The sequence below is a fragment of the Choloepus didactylus genome, chromosome 2 (assembly GCF_015220235.1).
Source record: "Choloepus didactylus isolate mChoDid1 chromosome 2, mChoDid1.pri, whole genome shotgun sequence".
NCBI lineage: Eukaryota > Metazoa > Chordata > Mammalia > Pilosa > Megalonychidae > Choloepus > Choloepus didactylus.
Genome location: NC_051308.1, coordinates 139,652,531 through 139,670,302, shown reverse-complemented (window position 1 = coordinate 139,670,302; position 17,772 = coordinate 139,652,531). Strand labels below are relative to the sequence as shown.

The 17,772-nt window shown below is 35.2% G+C and overlaps 1 protein-coding gene across 2 annotated transcripts in view; it reads right to left on the bottom strand.

Moving 5' to 3' along the window:
- The window catches only part of OLFM3 (olfactomedin 3), a 182,144-nt gene that overhangs the window by 10,168 nt on the left and 154,204 nt on the right, over nt 1-17,772 (bottom strand). For both annotated transcript variants that reach the window (XM_037826516.1, XM_037826515.1), the window contains exons 3-4: nt 13,865-14,020; nt 8,093-8,312 (exon numbers count right to left, since the gene is read on the bottom strand). In XM_037826516.1, the coding sequence (XP_037682444.1) occupies nt 8,093-8,312; nt 13,865-14,020 (376 nt within the window). The remainder of the gene's footprint in view (nt 1-8,092; nt 8,313-13,864; nt 14,021-17,772) is intronic.

The window sequence follows — 17,772 nt, the reverse complement described above, 5'->3', positions numbered from 1 at the left end:
TAGAATTCTGAGGAGGGCATTCAGAGATCTGGTTTCTAATCTAAGCCTCCACATTAAATCATCATAAATGATTTAATAAACTCAACTCTGGATTTGAGTTTCCTCATTTATAAGATTAAAAGTCTGAAACCTGACATTTTGTCATTCTAACTAAAGGGAAATTGAATAGCTATGGAATCAACAAAATCTTTTATGCTGGTGGGCAGAAGGTGATATTTATGGTTGTGATGAAACAAACAAAAAAAACCCATCATCCTCATCCTCATCCTCATCATCTACCTTTTTTTCCCAAGAAGCAAGAAACAGACAAAAAAGATTCTCAATGCTAATTTCTTCCAAGTAGAAGTTTCCTTTACAAATAGTTGTGTATTTCCTAAGTTAAAATTCATCTTGTTAAATAAAATTAGTAAAAATCAGGTTATAAGAATTTGCAAAATCTGGCTGCCTTTTTAGTTATAATTTTATGACCCTTAGTGTTAAGTAGCACAGGAATCCTCAGATTCTGATGGAACTCAGAAATTGTAAAATTAAGTAAAATAAAATAAACAACAAAATTCACTCCTATTTCTCAACTCACCAAAAACTAGATTTTGTTTGAATAATCATTATCTTTCTCACTTCACTTTCCCTTTCTGTGAGGGCAAAGAACACCAGACAGAAAGGGTAATTTCTCCAAATGCCTGGAAGACAAATGTTCCTGCAAAGGTGAATGGCAAAGAAGGAAGTTAAGAGTCTTGCTTCATTGAGTTTTGCCTGCTATGCTCTTCTGTCAGCAGTGAGACACATGAAAATATTAGCATTTTATGATATATTACACATGTATGTTCTGTATATTCAGAAAATATACAAAATAGATAGTTAAGGAAAGTGGTCATTTTATTTCTTTGATGGCTTTTAGAAATTAAATATTTTTATGATCAGTCACAATCCATACATATCAATTGGTAGCTCAGGGAAATATATTATTAAGGATTCATCAGGCAGATCCATTGTTTGGATTAATGAAGCATAAAAACCACATCCATCTTCTCTGTTGTTTATTTCTTGAAAATATATTTGTATTTTGAAATATACAGGAAACACCTCTTGTATTTAAATCCTAAGGCCATGTCTTTAAAATCAAATTAAATGGAATAATAAATATGTTTATGTACAGGATGCTATTTCTTTTTACTGAAGGCCATCAGGGGACTCAGGTAGCAAGCAGTAGATATAATTTAATCTTTAAAATCTCTATATTAAAACTGTTTAAAATAAGTTTGCCTTTACCATACATTTGGTAGTAAAATCCATTTTATTATTTAAACATTTTTTTGCATGACCAGTCAATTTATCAACTACATTGCTAAGGGAAAGGTGGAGAATGATGTGGACAGAATAGATGCTGTATTGGATAGAGCAGGTGTCTGTGAAATGGGATCAAGTATAATGTGAATGTGTCTAAATATTTTCAAAATTAACAAAATTTGACTCATATTATTTTAAGTAGTGCATCAACTCTTCCTTTACTTTTTCTGGGATTAGGCTCATAGTATGAACATATCTTTAAGGGGAGGCCTATTTACTGTGCATACCAAGTAGGGCAGAATTGCATTATGAAATCTCAAATAATTTGATAATTCATGGTGGCCTTTGGTAGCATATGTTTTATACCCTTAAAAGGCTTACAATTTAATTGTAATCTAGGAAAATATAGGACATAAGAAAGAAAGATAAGTGATCATTCAACTACCAAAAATCTGGCTAACATAAGAAGATTATAAGGCTTGAGGAGAATGATCTATCACCAAGTACATGGACACTGGAGTAACTGTCATTCTATTTTGCAGTCTAGAATTTGGAGGATAGTAGGTCTGTCTGGTAAATGTCTCATCAAAAGATCTCAAGTTAATTTGAGAGAATATTCTTATAAATTTCCCCATTAAATGTCCTAGTTAAATCTGACTCCCCTCCACCCACAGACACACTTTGACTTTTCTGTTATTTCCTGCTTTCCCTGAAATTTTCAGTGTCTTTCTCTTGCTTTGGGTGCTTAGTAGAGCAAAATATCAGATGTTTTGGAATCAACAACCACATTCCTGTTGAGGAAAGAACAGATGGCAACAAAAATAAAGGTGAAGCAAGACTGTGCTCTTGTTGTCTTTTTCCCCCAAAGTTTTTGGGTTTTCTAAATACAGATATATGTTTTATATTTGACATAAATTGATTTATTTCTAAAAATTAACAGAAATCTTTTTTATTTTAAAAATAAGATTTTCTTACTCTACAGACATTAATGTTTTTCACTGTTAAATCTCTGGTGTAATGTGACAACTTCCAAAGATTCAACTAGAATAAAACAGAGACGGTCCTTGACTTCTAGAGGATGGGCAACTTGTCCAAAAGGGAATAAAGATTTTTTTTAAAAGTAAAAGAAAATGAGCTTTTTCTGTAAAACATGTTAAGTGCCATTGGGGAGGAATTTGGGGAGTTATGGGCATGCATTCCAGGGGAATCCAGCCACATTCAGGAGCAATCAGGGAAGGCTCCGCAAAACAGCTGGTGTCTGGTGTGTACAATGAAAGCGTGTTAGAATTTGGCTAGGTAAAGTGGGGAGGAAGAGTGTTCCATGAAAGGGATGAGCAAGGTCAATGCCCAAGAGGTGAAGAAAGCATGCACAGTTGAGGAACTGAAAGGGCAGAATTGTTAAAGATTAAGTGATTGCATGGTGGGAACTTGAGAGAAAGGGGCCGGAGATTCAGGCAGGGTCCATGTCATCAAGAGCTGTGTAAACCATGCAGTGATGTTTGGATTTCATTTTAAATAAATCATTTAAAGACTTTTAAAGATAGATGTAACATGATTAGATTTGCATTAGGTAAAGATTACTCTAAATACCTTGTGTAGTGGAAAAGGCAGGAGTTCAAGTAGGGCAAGTGATTGGAAAGTCTCTGCAGTAATCCAACTGAGAAATGATGAATGGTACTCTGGATTAGGGTGGTGGCAGTGAGGTTGCAGAAAAGAGGGTGGATTTAAGAGATAGATGAGAGGAGCAATTATTTAAAAAAAACAGACATGGTAAATACATGGGGGGTGAGGAGTGAAGTTCAGGGAAGAATGAAGGATAGCTCTCAGCCTTCTTACTTAAGCAGTTGGTTATAGATGGTTCTATTCATTGAGTTAAATTTATTAAGGTGTTTAGAGCACTTATCTATTATTGTATGTACTCCATAAAAGACAGCATGTGTGGAGAAGGGAGCTCTGACTTGGAAATCAAATAGACTTGGATTTGAATATTTGAATTCTGCCTCCAACATGTACCTTAAGAAAATCAACACACACTATCTGTACATCTGTTTTCAATAAATTGCTGATAATAGTGCCTTACCCAGAAGTATTGCATGGATTGGGATTAACACATGAAATAGCTGACATGGTGCCTATCAAACAGTAGTCACTCAATATTGCCGTGCTTATCTACTCATGAGTTTATTGTCTCCATTAAAATAACAAGCTTCTTGATCATGGAAAGAGTCTGTCTCTGCATCCCCAAGTACCTAGAGAAGTGCCAGCTCACAATAGTTTGTCAATTAATATTTTTCTGCAAATAAGACTACTGCCACATAGACAATTTAGTTTGCCTTTTGAAAACTAATTCAGCAGAGAGATGGCAAGGAGAGTAAGGCCCAGTCTTTTTATTTGTGATACCTTGCTTCTAAATGCTATGGATATTTCTGTTAAACATGAAGCCTCAAAACCATTTGTGTTAATAGCGAGATGCAACTGGTAATTCACTAGATGGCACCAAACCATTGCCCTAAAGTAAACTAAGAAGTGTGTGTGTGAACGAAGGGAAGGAGTGGGGTGGAAAAGACTGGAAAGCCTGATTATCATCTACATTAAATATCCATCGACTATCTCAGGGTGTATGTGAGAGTTTTAACTATGCTCTTCAGTCAAATTCTCACATGCATATAATTATATTCTACATGTCTAGGAATGTGATATGATGTAATTAAACACCAGGGTCTTTATTCTACTTCATCTCTCAAGAGAGAATTAAGAATTTAGGAAAGAGCATTACTATATCTCATTCAGGCCACTAGGGTGCATTGCTGTCGAAACATTTTTCTAATTTCTACTTTCTCCAAACTTTTAACTCTCTAATAGACACAAGCTTAGTGATGCCCAGTGTTCTTAATGACTGGTTGTGATTCTCTCAGGCCTTGCATATTATTTGATAGTAACTTAGACCTTGCAGGGAATGAAGCTAATTTGTTTTTTTAGTTTCTTAAAATTCATGTGATGTACACTGTGACATTTTACCTAACAGAAAATCCACTGAAGAGGTGAGTGGAAACACATCCATCATTGTTGCAATTTTATCCTGTCTTTCCGCAATCCATTTCTCCCTTCTGTTAATTGGCTGTTGTGTGTTGAGGCTTTTGTGGGCAGTGAAGATACCATTGATGAATGAGTCATCTCACTCCTGTTACTATATTGCCAACACCATAATTATCCAATGTGCTGCTCTAGAGCTGAGTAGCATAAACAAATGAATTTTAGACCCATTTTTGGAACACTGAACTACTATAAGTTTTCTTCTCTGCCCTTCTTGTCAATGGTCCTGATGTAGATTGATGTGTGTTTTCTCACCTGAGTCCTTGAATTCTATTATTTTTATATTTGGATATTTACTTAAGAGAAATAATAGGCATACAGTTAAAAAGGTTCATAGAGATACGGTCCAACCTACATCAATTCCCAGGAAGGTGAATACTAAGTACAATGTTAACCAAGTTATATAAATTATGATCACACTCAAAATTATATATTTGATTTGTTCTGAAACTTTATGTATCTTGTCAGATACTTCCTTTCAAATTGGAATAGTTTTCCAGTTTTTAAATGGAAAATGTGAAGATTCCTTCATTTATTCTTTCAGGGATTTATATATCACTTTATTGGTACTCTATGTATCTAAATTTTAATTAGGTATTGTGTTGTAGTTGAAAAATATCCTGTTTGCTCTGAAGATGCTCAGTAGGTGGTTTTGATTTATTGAAAAAAAACATAGCCTGATGGAGAAAACTACCCTATTTGAGACAAAAAGCATAAATGGGTTAGATTCACTGTTCCATTGGCCTCTCTACTAAGTTAATAGGGAGCCATGGCTGCTAATAATCTAGGGAAAAGTTTATGACATGTGAGAACTATTTTCAGTATTTTATAAGATCTGGTGGTAAAGTCGTATCAATTAACTCAAATAACAGCCATCTCATTAAATAAGGAAGTTGAATACTGATTTTATTGCTGTTTGGTATTTGTATTGGTTGCTAGATTTTATGTTTTTGAGAAGTTAAATAAAAATTAATATATGTTAATTAATGTAGTAGACATTACCAGCTAAGTAAACACAAATAGAATATAGATTGGAAGTAAAGTTCTCAAGAGTTTTTCAAGTGTTAATCCCCTAAAATCATAACTGTCATTGTAAAGTTCAAGGCCTTTACTAGCTAAAACCATCATATTGCCTGACTTTGCTTTAGTAGCATCCATACTTACTTAGCATAGCTTGATCTCAGAATACAGAGCCTTTGCACTTGGGTTTATTATAAGATGCTGGGAATAAAAGAGTGAATTGATTCTCAGGGCCTGGAATGCTTCATCGATGACAAACATACCACTTTCAAGGCAAATCACCAGGTACAGTGCTCTATGCAAACCAGTCTTGTGTACTGTCATCTACAGAAAAACTTTAAACAGATATTTTACGAACTAATAAAATGTGCATCTGCATAGTTCTTTCTAACCCCCCACAACAACTTGAATATTGAGGGAATTCAAATAAGTAATTCCTTTTTTGAGATTTTCTTCTTACCTTGTCTAGTGAAGACATCATTTGTCAAGCTATGTAACTAATATGTGTATTGAATTAAGCTTATTTCTTGATTTAAAAAGGAACGGAATATAATAACAGAATTTCCTTATGTCAATAATGCTTAACTATTGTATATTAACAATAAATTACACAGCTTGAATTGCAAAAGCAGAGCATATAAAGGAGGTTTTAACTGCTATGTCAAATAAATGATTTTTCCCTTGCTTAGTCTTAACTACTCCTATGCCTTTCAACTTAAATATTATATGGCCAAAAGGAAGCATTTTTTTAACAAGTAAAACAGATCATTCCCTGTCATTCAAAATGGATAATTTTTGTTATGTTCAATAGTTTAGAAATTATTACTATGGCTCCTTGTATAATTAATTAATTCCACAAATATTTATTAGGTAATTTTTCTTTGCCAGGCATTTTTCTAGGTGTTGGGAGATTCAAAACTTAGAATGAACGAAATAAATGTTGTTCTTATCCTCATGGAACAAAAATATAGCTAGGGAGACACTCAGTTACACATGCAAAAATAAAGAAAAGTCCATCATTTGTGGAATACCAGGGCTGGGATAACCTACCACCTACTGCAGGCCAGTCTGGGAGGGCAATGATGGACTCTGGCAAGACATGGCATTTAAAATGAGACCTGATGGTTGAAAAAGAGTCAGTCAGATATGGCAGGTGAAAGTATGCTATTGAGAACAGGTATAGGAGAAAGAATGCTTCATGAGAAATTAAAAATTGGGTTCTCATAATGGATCCTGGTAAGAGAGTGTAGGACAGGTGTGACTGGGATATAGACTTTTGCAGGGAAATGGCAAGACCTAAGATTGGAGAAGGAGGGAGGGCCACAGGTGAAGAATCTCAGAAGCCAGGCACTGTATCCTAGGACATAGGGAATCCATTGGAGGTTTGAAGCAGAAAGACATAATTTCAGATTTGTACTTCAAAAAATCCTTTCAGCAGCAATGTGGACAATGTGTTGTATAGGAGCAAGAACTTGAGTCATGGATTCTAGATAATTAATTGTTAGGAGACTGAGGAGCTGTCTCCTAATGAGGAGCTGAGGGTTCCTGTACGTGCATTTAGCCTTAGGGTTTATATTATTTCTATCTGATTACTTTTGTTGGAGTCTCTTGGAAATCTGGGATGACTGCAGTGGGACCCCTAAGGAGGTAGCTCCCACATTGTTTTCAGGCTGTAATAACTGAATGTGACATTTTTTATTTTGTTCTCTTTTATCACTTGAATTGCATTTGCAAAATAAGTAGTCAGGATATTTTTGTAAGTTTGTTCATATTTTATTTTAAATGCTTACATTTATTCACTGAAGGTTTCTTTACTAGACATTGATCAATTTTTTTTTTTTGTTAAATACTTTATTCCTCTCCCCAGTTTACTTCTTATTCCAGAAGAGTTTTTCTTTACCTTGAGAGAACACCTTTCTATGGTTATTGAATTGCCCTCCCTGTCATGTCTCGCCATGTCAGCAACTAAAAGTCTGTACCTAAGTGGATTTGCAATGCCCTCCTGATTAAATTCATGGCCACTTCTTTATTTTACATTTAAATTGCAAACTATTCCCATGATGACTTGAATCATTAGCTCCAAGATGCAATGGAATAGTTTGTAAACTCAGACTAGTTTGCATCAAATTTTAGGAGGCCAGTGCTAGGGTCCAGAACCCATGTCACATGTTTTGCCCCTTGTGGAGTGGGGAATAACTATTTGAGTGGTTGCCTTATTTTATTTCTTGAGTAGGTCAGGGCAGCTGACAGTTCCGTATATGGTGGCAGAATGATTTTTGTTTGCTTTACTCATTGCTGTTTCACATTTGGTCCCAGAGTAATATTTTCTCCAGCCTCTACCTTTACCTACTACCCAAACTGCCACTCTCTCCCCCAGCCAAGCAATCACTGACCACCACATATTATGTGTCTCAAATAATACTTATTTCCATTAGTATAGCTAATGGAGTTGGCTGTATGTGCTAGACTACCACCAAATGGTAAAGTGATGCTTTGAAAACTCAGGCAACTGTTAATCAAATAATATTGAGACATGTTTAAGTCATTACGGAACACTTTATACTTAGAAAGCAGCCAGTGGTTTCCCTCTAATTAGGTACTTTATGACTATTTGCAAAGTGTAAGAATGGAGTTTATGTTGAAACTACTTAAAAACACAACTTAGAAAGACAAATGTGATTGTTCTACTTACTTAGCTTTTTCATGCAGTCACGAAGTCTGGTTTCCAAGCTAAGCACTCTTTGATGTAGTTCCTCATAGTCATAGGCACCGATTTCCTCCTGAATCCCAGTGAGGACTGCAGACAGATTTCGAATTTCTTCCTTGAACTGAGTGATTAGCTTGGCATCTGTTTTGTACTGTTCCAGCACAGGGATTAAGGGCAGAAGTTCATCCATCTTCTCTTTCAACTCCTGTGAAAAGCAGCCAATTGTTCCTGAGAGTCATTTAAAATAGATTAAGCAGTTATGTTCTTTATATATGATATTTAAAAGAGATTATTATAATAGCTTCAAAATTCCTCATTGATTTTTGGTTGAGAGTTGGTATTTTGTGAAAATGTAAGCAACCACATGATCATTGGTAATAAATCCACTTATTGCAGCTTTTCTACACAAGAACCTCTCTAAATGGTTACATGCTTTTCTATAAAATAAATTGACACATCATAATTATCAAAACTTCCTATGGTAGTAATTACAAGTTCATTTATTATCTCCCATTCTGGTAGCATTTTATAAAGAGAACAAGAGAAGCAGTAACCAGCTTCTGATTATTTATTAAGTTTGAATGAAGTTATTAGAAATAGGTCAAATATTGTATCCCTCTTTGATCATGTCTAATTATTCATTTGTTGCTGATTATCCATGTTATAGGGATAATATGGATAGGGTATTTTATATGTTATAGGGAATTTTGGATCCTGGGTTAGCTTTGCCCTAAGACTTAGAATTTTTCCAAACATGGTCATCTATCACTCTATACTTACATTGTGCATTGCTCAGGTTTTCCTAGCTTTTTTTAAATTCCATCTTAGCACAGCATCATTAGGAAGGTAAATTCAGCATGCACAATAAATCATGCAAAGCTTCCCAGAGCTCAAAGAAATGTATGTTGCTGTTTACCGTGTTGAATTATTACCCACACTCTGACTCCACTTGCCTGAGCATAGCTAATTTAAAGGTCATTATTGTAAGAGAATTGCTTACCCATATAGTGAATTAACTCTGTCAGGGATCAAGGTGCTCATAGTTTATGTAACAGAAGAGCCAATTGCACAGAGTTGTTTGAAAACAGAAACATCAATTTTTTGTCAAGAGAAGAAGAAGCTGATGCTGCCAAAGCAATAGCCCTCACTCATAGCCATCAATGGACTAAGCCATACCTGCAATCTAAGTGGCAGTTTCTAGAGGTGTTGCTGTTTCTTTTTTCCCTTTAACTTTTGAGAAGTGGTGGAATCAGAGAAAATATTTCATGAGTTTGATTCATTTGCAAATATATTTATTTCAGATGACATCATTTGTGGAAAGAGCTATCTTTATGATCATTTGAAAATAATCCATAGGTGCTGTGAGAAAACATGCTGTATACTAACCAATTTAAAGAGCGGAAAACTGGATTTTTAAATTACATTTAGAAGATGTTATTACTATAAATGCATTAAAATAGCAGGGAGCTCCCATTGCTTTCCTGATTGATGAGTTTATATTTCTTGTAGGGAGATTTTCACTTGCTCTGTAAACTCAGAATTCTTTGAATTTGTCTACATGTGCATGTTGAGTGAGAGTGAAGAAAGTCATAATAAAGAAAAAAGCTAGCAAATATCACAATCACAAGGCAGAATTGCAGAGCTCTGCTGACTTTGGTAGTTCATTTTGAATTAAACTTATTAGTTTGAGCATCTTGTGGCATCCCTAAAGGAAGACACAATTGCTTCATTAGGATTTCAATGAGAGTAGCCCTACTGGTACCATTTGCTGCATATTATAACAACTGTCACAATGAAGGGTTTTGCTTTCTATTCTAGGCATACAGAAAAGAGAGCAATTGCATGCCAAAAATTGGGTAGCTTTTTTCCTGAATAAAAAAAATTTATATATTTTTATCTTTTCAAAAATTCATAATTTGATTATTGTCAGCAAATTTTGAAGGACTGGAAAATCAGAGAGCAGTGAAAAATCCAACCAATACATATATCAAATCCTTAACAGGTTAAAATAGACTACCATAGTCTGTACTTGCTAACCAATCTAGAGTTTCACTTCCTAATATGTTGCTCTTATGGCAAAGTTTGTAGCTAGAATACTTTTCACAACAAAGATCTCTTTTTTAAGAGGGATAGTTTCAAGTATGACAGCATAAGCTTTCCATTACAAAGAGGATAAAACACAAAATCTACTTAGGGTTTTTGATAAACTGAAAATTGCATAACAGAGGAGGATTTTCTTTTGATTCAAAAGTAGTTTTCAATATTAAACTTACTTTTGGAATGTTCCATTTCTTCTCAAACGTGGCACCTTAGCATTTAAGACAAAATCTAACTTACGATGGGACTCAATGAATAGATAAACAAATTCAACAAACATTTATTGAGCATCTAATTATTATTCTTATCATTTAATTTCAAAGGTTTAAGTTCTACTTTGAGATACAGTGTAGCTTTGGGATTAAGAGTGTTTAACTCTGAAACTGGATTTTCTGAATCTCATTCTTGGTTCTGACACGTATTATATATATGACCCTGAAAAAATTATTCAACCTCTTTAGGTATCAGTTTCCTTACCTGTAAGATGGGGATAAAAATAATGCCTACCTTGGGCCAAGCCCTCCATCTGGGGGCTTTCCCCTGTGATGCTTGTTGCTGAAAAGGAGAGGCTAAGTCTATTATAGTTGTGCCTTAGAGTCTCCTGCAGAGAGCCTGTTTGTTGCTCAGATGTGGAACCCTTCTATCTCTCTAAGGCCGCCCAGCAGATGAACTCACTGCCCTCCCCACTACATGGGACATGACTCCCAGGGGTGTGAATCCCCCTGGCAACATGGGAAATGATTCCTGGGGATGACCCTGGAGCCAGCATCGTGGGATTGAGAAAATCTTCTTGGACCAAAAGGGGGAAGAGAAATGAAACAAAATAAAGTTTCAGTGGCTGAGAGATTTCAAATGGAGTCAAGAGGTCACTCTGGGGAGTATTCTTACATGCTATATAGATATTTCTTTTTAGTTTTTAGTGTATTGGAATGGTTAGAGGGAAATACTGAAGTTGTTGAATTGCACCCCAGTGACCTTGATTCTTGAAGACAATTGTATAACTATGTAGTTTGCACAAAGTTTCTGTGTGATTGTGAAAACCTTGTGGCTCGCACCACTCCCTTTATCCAGTGTATGCACAGATGAGTGGAAAAATAGGGACAAAAAATTAGATGAAGAGTGGGATGAAATGGAGGGGATGGAAAGTTTTGAGTGTTCTTTTTTGCTTTTATTTTCGTTTTTTTGGAGTATGGAAGAGGTTCAAAAATTGATTCTGGTGATGAATGCATAACTATATGATGATGCTGTGAATAATTGATTGTACACTGTGGATGATTGTAGGGTATGTGAATATATCTCAATAAAACTGTATTTTAAGAAAGTAAATAAACAATAGGGGGTGAGGAGGGGAATGGGATGCTTTGGATGTTCTTTTTTACTTTAATTTTTATTCTTATTTTTTGGAGTAATGAAAATGTTCAGAGATTGATAGTGGTGATGAATGCACAACTATATGCTGATACTGTGAACAACTGATTGTACTGGGATAAATGTATGGTCTGTGAATATATCTCCATAAAATTGCATTAAAAATCATCATTGACTAAAAAAATTAATGAAATAATGCCTACCTTAGAGAACTGTTGTAAGGATTAAATTAGTTAATATATTTAAAGGACTCAGAATTGTTCCTTGAATATGTATAAGTGTTCAGGAAAATTCTGAAATATAACTGCAGAATTTTCTTGGATCATATGAACTAGGAAAACCCAAATCATTATGTCACAGGGTGCTACCTGAAAATTAAGTTTTCTTATTGGTAGCCTGGCTGCAGCTGGACAAAATTATAGAATAGGCAAGCAATTTCCTTTCTGTCACCATTGTATCTTTTTTGTTTCTTTGTTTCCTGTTTTTTCCCAAGATTTTCTATAGATGTGCATGCTTCCTCACGTGTTCCCAGCCCTGCTAGCCCTGGCATCTTCAAGCCGTGCTGTGGCTTTGCAGTTATCATTCCGTTATCCATCTGAGAGTGTATGGTTTGCACCAGACACCCTGAGCTTCTCCTCTTCACTCCTCCTGTGCCTCATCCTTTCTGAAATGCTCCCCAAGCCCTTAAATGCCATCTTACCCATTTCCTGCTTTGTTGATGGTCTCAGCACAGGTGTACATTATTCCTCTACAGCCCATACTTTAACCCTTAACGTTGAAAACTGACATGGAAAACCTTTTGGTCTACTTGATCCTTCCAGCAATTTTGTAATTTGGGGTGGGGGTGGGGATGGGGAAAGGATGCACTAGTCCAAAATTGCTTTCTTGAATATTGCCAAATCTCATTACCTTCCTCTGCTCTTCTCCAAACAAGATTTATTCTTTCCTTTGTGCTCTTAAATGGTGTTTCCTTCATTTACTATCAATTTTACTTGCCTGTTTCTTAGTAGTCTTTCAGAGAAGAGAGAATGTGTATTATATATACAGCAGAGCATCTAATACCACCTTGTATGCAACATGTGCTCAATAAATATTGGTTAAATTAGTTCATTTGCTCCCCAGCCTTATATTCTTCTCTGTTTACTACTCCTTAATAAATTCTCTATTCTTCCAGTTCCCTCATTCTCTCACTGCTAGTATTTTTTTTACTTATTCTACCTTTCAGGCATTCTCTAATTTGTCCTAATTTCTTAACTTCCTGGCTTTGCTTACTTCTCTCTTCAGTTTAATCTCCCTGGTTCATCACTGCAGCCTCTCTCTTGTCAGTACCTTCAACTTCCTTGCCTTATTTGCCTTCTGTCTTGCCTGTCTGCTAAAACTTTTAAAGCCTGGTGCAGTGCAGGAATCTGTCTTCTACACATCTCTACTTATGCTTGTGAGCACCACTGGAGAAAATTATAAAACCATGAAAATTTTTGCCACAATAAAATGGGTTATGCACAGATCTTGTTGCCTGTCCCTGACTAGCTCTTTCTCTCATTATGCACAAAATCACTTTGATCCTTGATCAAGTGCTTAAATTCAGGCCCACAGCCTCACCATTAGCAGTGAATTTTACTTCCCAATTGGCAGAGAAAACACAGGCTATTTGGTGGGCAACCACAGTGTGTTTTATAAACTACAAAAGTGCTATGCCTTTGTAAAGCATATTATTTCCTTTTAATAGACATCTGTGACACTGTCCTGTATATTTAACAAAAGTACACAGTATATTTAAAGGCAATATTTCCCAATTTTCAGTGTTTCTAGACCATCACCACTAAACTACCTAAAATCTAGAAAAGGACTATATTTGTAACAATTAATGACACAATCCTCTTTTTATATGTTGATAGTAATGGTATTGCATCTTTTAATAATTCATAGCCACTGTATTTCTCCCCATATTAGCAGGATATAAAATCATTAGTAAAACATTAATAGCTTAATTAGTAATTTTTCTTGGGATTAACAGCTTAATTAGTCTCTTATCAGAGACACTAAAATGCCTGTATAGCTGTTTAGAATCTCCACCTACCACTAGGAAGATGGGGATCTTTTTATAGCAAGTCTTCTATACTTTCTTATTAGCTAATGGTCAGTTTCAGTGGAGAGATGATTGACGTCCCCAATGAGTCTTTAACATTGCATGTACAGGCCAATGGATAGTTATTTCTAGCTGAGTGCCATGCTGGCTGTTTATTGCACTCATTATCTCATTTGGATTGACAAGATCTCAGAAGTCAAACCTACTTGGAAATGCTTGGTCATTAGTGTCTTCCGATCATCTTCAATCTGCCGAAACTTGGCCTTCAGCCCTTTCATTTGGGTTTCCATTTTTAAAACATATTGGAAATCTCTCTGAGTTCTCAAGTTTAAAACTTCAATAGACTGGGACATGTTCTGAACCTGTTAAACAAGAATATTCCTGTACGTTATTGTGAGTTTACATGTATATGCAATAACTACTGAAGAAGAAACTGATATTAACATAAGGAACTAGAAGTGCCGAATGCATAACTACATTCCCACACCTCACATTTTTGTAAGGACATTTTTTCATGATAAGACTTCAGAAAATTCAGCAAGAAAAAGTTATACCTGGACAGGAAATGATAAGAAGTGCATTCTAACATTAGAAATGACCAAATATAAATAGGAAATTAATAGATCAGAAAAATAAATTTTAAAAATAGAAATTCCATTCCGGGGCTTGTACAATTGTAATGCCCAACCAGTTAAAGGCCAAAATAAGTTGTTTCTTTAAGGAATGATGCTTAACTTCTGAAAGATCAAGGATTCTTAATAACTGTGGATGGTAGTGAAGTGTCCAACAGACCTGGAATGGATTCATTCCAGCACAGATTTTTTCATGATGGGTGAATGAGATGGAACTGACCGACAGGAGTGGTGGCAGTATTAAGACATCTCCTAAATTGAAGAACACACTTTTTAAAGGACCTCAAAAATGGCAACCGTATCAGATGCTTGATAAATAAGCACTAAACACATGTTACGTTGATGGCACCATCTCAGTTCACTGGGTCCACTATAGAAATAAGAAACAGGTGGCCTATAAAGCATACCAAGGTCAGAGGAAAGAAAGGCTGCTTTAATTTTTGTGGCAGCAAAAACCTGGACAAGGTGAAGGCTTCCAACAGCAGGGGAGCTGTTGAATGAATTGAGGAATGAAATATTAATAAAGCATTATAATGAATATGTTAAATCTTCATTACCTGGCTATAAACTTTTGTCTATAGAGGAACAATTTTGGAGTTACCTGAAAGCTTGTAAGAAATATAGAATCTTGGGGCTCACCTCAGAGCTACTGAATCTGCATTTTAACAAGATCTCCCAAATGATAACTATGCTTATTAAAGTTTGAGAAGTGCTGCTTGGCATAAGCGCTGCTTGAAATGGAGGGATTTCTATAATCTTTTGTTAAGTGAGAAAATCAAATCATGAAGAACTTTATATAATTTGATTCTTTTATTCTAAATCAAATATTGATTTTATATCTATACACACATATGGAACAGAAAATGGGGTTAATAAGTAAAAATGTATGGAGAAAGGTATGGAAGGATTAGAATAATACATATTAGGGGGTTAACACTAGTTTTCTGAGTGGGGGGGGACTAGAAAGGTAAGAAGATAAATATTATAGAAAAGGGGTCCCTTATAAGTATAATATATATAAATCGATTTGCCTAGAATTATATCTTTTAGATGCATAGATACATGAAAACATGGTCACCAAAAAAAATGGTGTTGGGATTTTAGGTCAGTTTTACTTTTTATATATTTTTGTATATTATTCCATTACTTTTTTAATGAACATATATTGTTTATGTAATCAGAGAAAGTTATTTGTTTGAAAAATGGTGAATTACAAATAAGGAAGGGATGATCCATTCAGAGATAGATTTTTGTCATCAGGTAAAGTCAAAAAGCTTCGTGGACCAGCCAGTTGTAAAGAGCCCATGGCTGATACCTTCCTCAGAACCAAAACATGCAGAAAGCAGTGAATTCTTCTGCCTTGGCCTGTGCTGGTTCCTCCACTTTTCCTGTCAGACAAGGTCATATTTTCCTGTTTCATTTTCTTCTGTTGTCTCGATCCATAGTTCTGCTCTATGTTATTCTTGCCTTTTCAGGAAAATTCACAGAATGACTTATATTAAAAGTAATTGTGTAATGTATGTGTTGGGTGGGGGCAGGGAAGTAGCTCCACTTATGAGCTGTCTTCTTCATCCTTTCTTTTCAAGACCTTGTACAGAACCAGACACAAAATAAGTGCTCAATAAATATCTATTGAATAAAATTGTCTTAGGTTTCCAATAGTAGTAATAGATAATTAGAATTTTAATATTTTAAGGAGGATTTTCCCCTTCTCTCACTGGCTAGGCTATAACATTTATGACTACCAGATATGTCTTAGTTTATTACCATTCCTGCATTCAGAAAGCTTCTTTTTTTTTTATCTTTAGTGTGGTGCAAAATTACTGAGACAACATTGAAAGCACAGCAACTGCATCTTGGATAAATACAATGCTCTCAAAATAATTTTCTAACTTCATTTATGGTCAAGTATGAATGAAGAAAAGCCACTTGTGTTAATAGAAACTGTCCACATATTTGAATGTGGCATTTGCCTACGAAGACACCCATCACTGCTATGGTCAACATTCTCCTGGAAATTATCATGTGCATATGCAGAGTCTATACAATTTAAAAAGTACTGGCAAAGAATATATTCTGCATAAAACCAAAACTGCCTCTCTTTTATTTTGCATCTATTTTCCCTACCAAGTTAATTTTCAATTTTATTTGTGTCGTGGGAAAATGTATCGAAAGAATTTTGCTGAGACTTGATTGTGACCTATATTGCAGAATCGTGGTCGTTTAGGGCAACATTTGGAGTAATGGCCGGAGATAGAGATGTCTAATTGGAAAGGATTTGGCTCTGGGGTGTCTTTTGCTTTCCTGCTAGCTATATGTGGATCGTTTAGTTTCCACTGGTTGCAGGGATCCACTGAGCATCAATTTTGTCCTCACATGTCTTGGTGATATACTAGACTGAATACACACTGTAGCACTTATAAGGAGATCTAGCTGCTGCAGTTCCTCTTTTAGTCTGGTTGTCTCTGATGTTCCGTATGTTTCCCTGTACTTGACTTTCTCTATATAGTTTGGCAAACTCATTGTCCCCTTCATTGATAATTTATTTGAACTCTTTATTAAGCCAGTTTCTTTGTACAAATAAAATGACTGAGGACTTCTGGACTTAAACTCAAATTCATTCATAATTGTTTTGGAAGTTAATTGGAAAAAAATGTTCAAGGGTACAATGTATTTGGAAAATGTTGAGCTTAACAAATATAAACAGATTTATTTTCTGTAGTACTTCTCAGAGCCTTTCATATTAGTTTGTTGGAAATATTCAAGAGTGAGTTACCCTAAAGAGCTTTTCCCAAACTTGTGTTATTGTTGTGGATGTTGAAAGAATTCCATTCCAAAAACCATATTTTGGGAAATATTGACCTGACAATGCAGAGCATCTTCAACTGTACAGAGAAGCTACATAGCTAAAAACCAATTATTTTAGGTGAACAATTCTAGTTTTGATATACTAAGACCTAAAATACTGTGAAACTAATTGTATTTTTCTATTATAGATTGATATAAATACTCAGTAAAAATATTTGGTAGCCTGTCACTTAAAAAGTTTGGGTACCATCAGTGATGTTCTGAATAGTGTTGAGAAAATGGAATTGAAATGAAACTGATCTGGGTTTAGCTTCACAACCTACTGACTGAGTGATGTTAAAATTATTTAACCTCCAAAATTATGTTTCCTTTTCTGCAAACTTAGGATGATAACTACCTCTGCTGTGATAATTGGATGGAAGGGACAAAAATATAATGGAGGGGAGCTATTATTATTAAAATTATCCTACTCAGTAGCATTCCCTTTTTATATGACTAAATCAATCCTTTGGTTAACCTTGAATGGACAGCTTAAAGGTCACACCTTCATTTGCCATCTGGTATCTTGAATATATGTGAAGCTATAAAGAAGTCAGCAAGAGACTGGCTCAGTCTGAATCAAGAATGTGTGTTTCTTTGGCTCAGTGATTTCTTGGATCAGTGCAGCAAACCAA